This window comes from Babylonia areolata, chromosome 2, assembly GCF_041734735.1.
Source record: "Babylonia areolata isolate BAREFJ2019XMU chromosome 2, ASM4173473v1, whole genome shotgun sequence".
Lineage (NCBI taxonomy): Eukaryota > Metazoa > Mollusca > Gastropoda > Neogastropoda > Buccinidae > Babylonia > Babylonia areolata.
Window position 1 is genome coordinate 11,542,447 of NC_134877.1, and position 8,552 is coordinate 11,550,998.

At 40.4% G+C, this 8,552-nt stretch overlaps 1 protein-coding gene across 1 annotated transcript in view; it reads left to right on the forward strand.

Moving 5' to 3' along the window:
• Window positions 1–4: 4 nt before the first annotated feature.
• The window catches only part of LOC143297706 (phosphatidylinositide phosphatase SAC2-like), a 282,281-nt gene continuing 273,733 nt past the window's right edge, over window positions 5–8,552 (forward strand). The window contains exons 1-3 of the mRNA XM_076610130.1: window positions 5–212; window positions 977–1,057; window positions 8,357–8,493. Of these exons, the coding sequence (XP_076466245.1) occupies window positions 116–212; window positions 977–1,057; window positions 8,357–8,493 (315 nt within the window). The 5' untranslated portion in view covers window positions 5–115. The remainder of the gene's footprint in view (window positions 213–976; window positions 1,058–8,356; window positions 8,494–8,552) is intronic.

Here is an 8,552-nt window from a genome sequence, read left to right on the forward strand (position 1 = left end):
CACACACTGAAAACTGCGGATGCGTGCCCAGCTTTTTAACAAAGAAAGGGGCCGTCAGTACTGTGTATTTCCGGTATTTAGTATGAAGTGGGATGAGTTTCTATAGACGAACAAAATGGAACTTTTTATGACAGAATCTCATTACATTGTTCAGGATGGAGAATTTAGTTTGTGGTGTGACCGCTCAAACGGAAAACTGGTGCCCAAAGAAGGTAAATGTTTTGAAGCAAAATAGTTATGCAATTGGTACCCAAAATATCGTCTGCTCCGGAAACCCCACTGTCACTGGTGCGAACCGATTTGATGAATGGCACAGATGTGCAGCCCAATTACTGTCATCCCGACATCATCTCTTCGTGCAAACTTAATTTGTCGGTTTCACCTCGAAGCACGGATAACATGAAATTGTGAACTATTTGGCTTGTTGATAACCAACGATGACTTTTAAAGCGCTTTTAATATTTACATTTAATATTGATTGTATATACATCCATATTCTCTCTCTCTCTCTCTTCAGTGTGTTTCACACAGTCTGCTTTCATCACTGACTGTCAGTCAGTCTGTCTCTCTGAGGAATGTGTGAGAGAGAGAGAGAGAGAGAGAGGGAGAGAATTATTTTATTTTCAAGGATAGATAAGCAGTGGTGTTTTTTTTTTTTCATCCAGTCCTAGAAAGAGAGAGAGAGTACATATGCACATTTGCGTGTAAAGACACATACACTTGCAAAAATGTTTTAGTTGGAAGGAGATTGCATATGTCTATATTCCTGTCAAGTTCAGGGAGCTTATTTTTTGCTTACACACTTACTGTTACACAACATCACACACACACACACACACACACACACGCACAGACACACACACACACAGAAAGGCAAAATAGCTGAGTGCAATGTCCAGATCAGTTCGATTCATGTGGTTGTATGTTTTCATTATCATTATGTTCATGTGATTTCATATGCAGTGTGTGTTTGCAGGCAGCTGTCTTTTGTCAGCACAGAATCCAGTATGCATGGGAGTGGTGTATGGTGTCATTGGAAAGATCAAACTCCACCCAGGTAGTTGTTTGTTCTTCTTGTTGCCAAGGTGGTGGTTGTTATGCAAACTTGTTCATCATGAATGTACAAATTGAAGATTCTTTAGAATCATAATTTTGTTATTTAAAAAAAAAAAGAAAAAAAAAGAAAAAAAAAAGTGTGTGTGTGTGCATGTGTGCGTGTGCATGTATGTGTGACAGACATGGACAGAAGGGGGAAGGGCAGAGACTAACAAGAGTTCAGCATGATCACTCTGTGTGTGTGTGTGTGTGTGTGTGTGTGTGAGAGAGAGAGAGAGAGAGAGAGAGAGAGAGAGATGGTTAAGACAGGATATCTCATAGTATGAGTGGAGCATAATCATTGACAGAGATAGAGAGAGAGTTGGGGGCAGAGGTAGACTTACATGAGTGACTATAATCACTGGCAGAGAGAGAGAGAGAGAGATAAAAACTTACAGGAGTGCAGCATATCCACTGGGGGGGTGGGGGCAGAAATAGAGACTTAAATGCTGCAGAATCACTAATAAAGATAGAAAAAATTGGGGGATGGGGAAGGGGGGGGGATTACTTTGATGCAAACAACCAAAAATTATGAATAAATAGATAAATAGATTGATAATAAATTGATTATATATATATGTGTGTGTGTGCGTGTGTGCGTGTGTGTGTGTGTGTGACAGGGATTGAGACAGATACTCACATGAGTGTATCATATTCACTTGCAGAGAGACAGAGAGGTTCGGAGGGCAGAGATAAACAGGCTCACACGAGTGCAGTTTAAACACTGACTTCTATCACTAATGTTAAATCACAGATAGAGAGGTGGGGAAGCAGAGATAAACACTCACATGAGTGCAGTTTTACCACTGACTTCTATCACTGATGTTAAATCACATAGAGACAGAGACCTGGGGAGGGCAGAGATAAACAGGCTCACATGAGTGCAGTTTAACCACTGACTCCTATCACTGATGTTACTGATAGTGTCTCATTCCCTCAGAGTTTGATTCTAACAAAAGTAAATATATATATATTGTATTTGCTACCTCTTTGTGAAAGTGTTTCTTATTCATATATATAAAATGATGGATCTATGTTTGTAATCCAAACTATTTGTGGAATATCCTGTACAGATTCGGTTTGTTGTTATTTTTTTTATTTATTCTTGTTATTGCTATAGTTAGTATATAAATTAGAATATTGACTTATACTTCAGTAAAGAATTGCAGTTCACACAAAACAATAGTTTTCACTCATCCCAAACAGCGGGTGCTCACAAAACTACCACAATACCAGTATAGTTCAGCAAAAGAAAATGTTCCCAAGCCAGTCTGTCAGTGCATAACACTCACCCCAGTGCACTGCTCAGGCTATGAAACATGAGTGCATTTCACAAGAATGCACATCTGTCATCTTAGCAAAAGCAAAGTGTCTTATGGTATAGAAAAAGAACAAACGGCCCAGACAACATGCAATAATTCATTTCTTACAACAAGAGAAAAAGACTTTATACTAAAATTTCTTAAAGAAAATAAAAGAAACAAAAACAAGTGAACAAAGTACATGTATACAACATTATAGAAACATTCCATAAACTTATCTGTTTTGATTTAGCATATTATAAAACCACAACTCAGTCTGTTTTAATTCTGCTTATGCACCAATGATCTCTTGAAACATTTGCATTGCTTCTCAAGTATTTGTCAGAAAATCCAGATGGGGACTCAGAAAAGTATCAGAAGGACACACACACACACACACACACACACACACACACACACACACATGCATGCATGCACGCAAGCACACACATCTGTATCAGAATATATATTGTAAAAGGGGGGTGTGGGGAATGAAGAGTGGAGGAGGAGGTAGGGCTAGAGTAGTGAAATGGTAGGATTGCAGAAAGAGGACAGGTGCACACTCCACTCTCTCTTTGTGCCACAAGCAGGGTCTTTTTGTTAATTTCATTTTCCCGAACTAAAGCAGTGCACAGCCCTCCTGTTCAACAGATGTCTCTCTCAGTGGAGCCCCAGTCTCTCACTCTGGCCCCCGGCAAGGAGGGCTGTAGCCATGGGGGTGGGGGGGGTAATGCTTTCCCAACTGGTACAAAGCAACAGACCAATGGTCCCAACCACTGTTCTAAAAATAGAATACATCTCAGTGGGTCCCAACACACTCTGGTGTGTATCTACGATTTAGAGGCACAACACCGGATTAGATTGGTTGTAAACACGCCATGTGTGTAAAATGTTGCAGACACCTCTGGTTGGTCACAGGAAAATGACCGATGGCACACACACTGTCCAAATCCCTTCACACATATCAGCATGGAAAGGGTGGAGGGAGGGATGAGGCAGTGGGAGAGGAGGGAGCTGAAGTGGTGTCTGAAAGATTGATAATTGTTCTGGCTAAGCAACAGTGCAGGGAGGTGGGCTTAGCAACCAACAGAGGAGAGGGCTGGGAGTAAAGAAGGGAAAAAGGGAGGCCGACGGCGCGCCAGCAGGCCGCCATCATGCTGGAGGCGGCGGACTGCTTGCCGCGAACGCCTCTCCCTCCCTCTCCGAGTCTCTCTAATTAAGCTAGCAGTTCCATTGTGACTGAACATTACCTTGGTTTTAATGTATACAGACAACTGGATAAGAGAGTGAGGGAGATAGAATTTGATTACTCAGCTGTAAAATGTTGACTGTGACAGGAGGGAGGCGTGCAAAGAGATAAAGAGATAAAGATGATAGCACACACACACACACACACACACATGTTTTTGGCTTAATTTTTTTTTCTTATAGTTTGTTTTGTTGTTGTTTGTTGATGCTTTTTGTGTGAGACCTTCATCCTACTGTGTTTCCCACTTTCTTTTCTCTCTCACACACACTGAAGCTTTTTTGTGTGTGTGTCTTTTGTGGGGCCTCCAACTTCCTGTTTTTCAGACTTTGTTTTTTTTTCTTCCACTCTAGTCTCTACTTTGTTTTTCTGTTGTTTGTTTGTTTGTTGTTTTTTTTAAAATGTTTTTTTCGTTTTCTTTTTTCCCCTTCTTCTTGTTTTTTTAAAACTTTTTTTTTTGTTGGTTTTTGTTGTTGTAAAAGTCTTCTTTCATTCTTCTCATTTACACCCATTCATGCACAGTTGTTTGTCTGCCTGTCTTTCTATTGATGGACAACATTTGTCAACTTGAGTGTACGATTTGCTACATGAACTTTGCCCTAAGACAACTGTTTGTTTTATTATTATTATTATTATTATGTTTATTGTCGTCATTATTGTTGTAGTTATCGTCGTTGTTGTTGTTATTATCATTATGATGATTACTATCACTGATTAATATTATTATTATTATTGTAAGTCGTTATCATTATTATCATGGTCAAGACTAAGAGAGAGACAGGGAGAGAGAGAGAGAGAGAGAGGGGGGGGGGGGGTTGGGCTAGAGAGAGAGGAAGACGTCAAAAATAAAAGATCGTTTGTTTGCTTTCTTTTTTTCTTTCTTTCTTTCTTTTCAGAACAAATTGTGCTCTTTCCCATACCTTTATTGTCGCAGTTTATTTATTAACCATTTTGCTGAAAATGTCTACATTCTTACTACTGTCCAGCACTGGTAGTAGTGGGGTTTACACAGCCAGCCTCTAGCAAAATGGAGAACCGGCTGCCGCGGGCGGCCACTCCTTTCTGTTCAGCACAGTGGCTGGGAGAAGGGAGAGGGTAGGGAGGGGGGGGAGGGTAGGGGTGGGGGAGGTGGAGAGGGTAGGGACTTGTGACAACAGTCTCAAGTGGGGGAGGAGTGGGGAAAGGGGGGGGGGAGAGCAGGGAGGAGGTGGTGAACAACGGGTAGAGTATTGTGGCTTGGGGATGCCACAGCCCATCCACAACCTGACCGACACACTATAACATATCATCTGGCTATGTCCTTCAATCCATTTATCTGTCAGTCTCTCTCTCCACCCCCCCCCCCCCTCCGCCTCCGCTCACCCCCCTTTCTCACTTTAGGTCAGTCAATCAAGCGTGTATGATTTATGATGTGCAACATGTGTTACTTTGCTGAATGTTTGTCACTTAGCATGATATATTGTGTTGCCTATGATTGAACATTTTTATTTGTTTATTTAGACATTGATTTTCAAACACCCTTTCCATAGGGGGCAACATCCTTCAAATGAATGAACCATCCATCCATCCGTCCATCCATCCTTCCATGTCTTACTCTCAGTCTATATATCTCTCTGTATCTATCATCCTATGTATCTATCTATCATATGTATGAAAATATTTATGTCTAAAAATATCTATGTCTCTATGTATGTCTCTGTGTCTCTATCTATCCATCTAATCTGTCTAATCTATCCAGTCTCTATGTCTGTCTGTCTATCTATCTATCTGTTGAGAGAGAAATACATTAACATTTATGCATGTATGTAAACTATTTGTTGAAGTGTGTGTCTCTCTGTCTATATCTCTCTCACTCTGTACCTACGATATACTGAGATCACAACGCTAATGGCTATTGAACCAGCACTGCTGCTTGAAAGAGAAGTCAGCCGGGTAGATGAAGCAGTCTCCTGTATAGATTTTTTTGCCATTGTGAGGATAAAGGCATTGTGTAGATATGTGCCACACAACAAGTACTGCAACTACCAGAAATGGAAACAGTATTTTTAGAATCTGTCAGTATTTTTCAGTGCTTCTTGTTCCCATTGCATGCACAGAAAGCAAACTGCAGTCAGTTATGTGGTGATTTTTTTCTCTCTCTGTTCAGATTGAGCTGTTCTCTCTGTTTAGATTGAGCGCAGGAAGGGAAGAAAGTCATGATAATAATAATAATCCATAGTTTTTCTATGGCGCGATATCCAGCACCAATGCTGCTCAAAGCGCCTTACATCATAGTTGACTTTAAACATGCCTTAAAAAAAAAAAGAAAAAAAAGTCATACATGTGTGCATGATGGTTTTTTTTTTAAAACACAGAATGCATATGTGCAAGGCTCCACACTGTTTTGTCCTGTCAAAATTAATATCACTGACTTATAATAATCATAAATTTCTTCCTTTTTATTCAAAACAACTGCTCTGCTCAAGATGAGCAGACTTTCACCAGTCATAAGCTAAGTTCATAACTTTGCATGTTGGTGCACTCCATCTCCTGACCTGCCCTCTCTCCCCCTGCCACACACATTTTGACATTGTGAAACTCAAAAGATGATTGATTGATTGATTGGTTGGTTTTGTGTGTGTGTATGTGTGTGTGACTTTGACTGTGATATTGTATCCATCATTAAATGGTAGTATGTGTGTATGTATGTATGTATGTATGAATGTGTGTGTGTGTGTGTGTGTGTGTGTGTGTGTGTGTGCGCTGTGTGTGAGATTGATATGTCTTTATCATTGGATAATATGTGATATATCTTTACCGTTTGATAATATGCTGCAAACAGTAACAATTGCACAAGTACTGAAGTAGTGTCTGCAAAAAGAAAAAGAAAACCAAAACATGCATGATCACCTTACTTTATTGTTTTAATAATCCAGCATATTGATCTTCTCTCTCAACTCTGAAGAGTCACTGGGGCGCCACACTCAAGAACTTTTCACCAGACTCTTCCAAGTCTGTCAGTTGAGTGTCTAACCAGGGTTTCTGCAAATGGTTTTTTTTGTCCATTCTGCAATGTTGTCAGTCCATCAGTTTTTTAATTTTATTTAATTTTATTTAATTTTTTCTTTATTCATATATTTTTTTGGTCTCCCCCTCTGTCTCCGTCCCACAACAGTTTCTTGGAGGATTGTTTCAGCAAGGCCACTGGATCTTGTTACGTGGCCATACCAGCGCTAGCTTTCCTTTCTTCACTCATGTCAGCAGATCTTCATATGGTCCAGTGTACTGCTTGATGGTTTGGCATACTTGTACATTGGTGATGTGATCAGTGTATAGGATGTTAAGTATCTTGCGATAACACCTCATTTCCATGGCTTGAATTCTTTCTAAATCCGCCATGAGGGTTTATGTCTTGCATGCATACAGGAAGATGGAATATGCCAGTGCACACATGAGTGAGTTCTGTTGTTTCACAGAGATATCACTGTCCTTCCATACAGACTTTAGTGTGGACAGTGCTGAGGTTGTCTGTGCTATGCTTGAGAGGAATTCTGGTTTGGATCTTTCATTGCTGATGTTGGATCCCAGGCAGGTGAACTGTTGATCAGTTCCTAGTTTCTGTCCCTTGACAAGTCTATCAGCAGTGATGGTGGTGTTCTGGCTGGCCATCAGCTTTTCGGCGCTGATTCCCATGCCATGTCTTGTCGATGTTTCATCCAGTTTTGGTTGTTGTTTGTAACAAACTGGGTGAGTTCTAGCTCACTGCCTGCCAAGCTGTTATGTTGTCTGCAAAGCGAAGGTTAGTAATGGTTCATCCTCCAGTGCTGACTGTGCTGACGTGATCTTCAAGTTCATCAGTCATGATGCTATCCAGGAATATGTTGAACAGCATGGGAAACAGAAGGAAGCCCTGATGGATTTCATCTGAAACAAGGAATCACTCTCACTCTCACCCTGTTTGAATACCACACTGGTCACTTTGGAGTATAGCTGCTGGATGGTGTTGCCTGTGGCCCATAGCGCTTCCTGCCAGACTGTGTCAGTGCCTTATTGAAGTCTAGAAATATGTAGCAGAATTCCCTCTGGTGTTGGAGGATGGTGCTTACTTTACTTTGTTTCTATCTGATCAGGTCTTTTACAATCTTAAACGCTTGTTTTGTGTCGTTGCTGTCATGGTTTTTCTGAATGCCTTGACACTGCTGTTCAGTCCAATTTTCCTTTGCATTCTTCATTTCTTGAGTGATCTTCTTGCTTATGGCAGTGTTTTTCTCCTTTTCTTTCTCAGTTTTCTTTTGTGGTTCTAAGCTCCTTCTGGTGTCATACATTTCTAGGATACGACTTGTGATCCATGGCTTCGATTTCCATCTGCTTACCCCTTGGACCTCGGTTACTGTTTTTGTCATCATTTGGTTGAAACTTGTTTATAAAATGGCAGTTTAAAGAAATAGTTTTAAAGTGGCATATGCCGTGCGCTGAATGTGTGTACAACTTAGAAAATACAGGTTGATGATATTCATGATAGTAAATAGAGGTGGCAGCATTAGATTGGTTCTTAGAACTTTCAAGAATGATTTATGAAAACAAATCAGACTGCACAACAATTTGTTCTGGCCTGGCCTGGCCATTTAGACTGAAAGTCAATTCCACAAGGTGAGTCAAAAACAACAACAAAAGATGGAAAGTCTGTGTAACGTTTAAGTCGAGTTTCTTTCATTGTATCATTGCTGTGACACAGATTCAGACTGGAGGTTGCTGCTGGTGCGACAGAGACAGAAACTGGGGATGATAGCCACGGACTGTATCTACAAGATCAACAAGATTGCTGTTCTGCCTCTCACCACCACAGACCTTGTACAGGATATGGATCTTGAGGCGAGTGCCAATTTTATTTTATTTGTTTGTTTCTTTTAAAAAAATTTTTTTTTTATAGG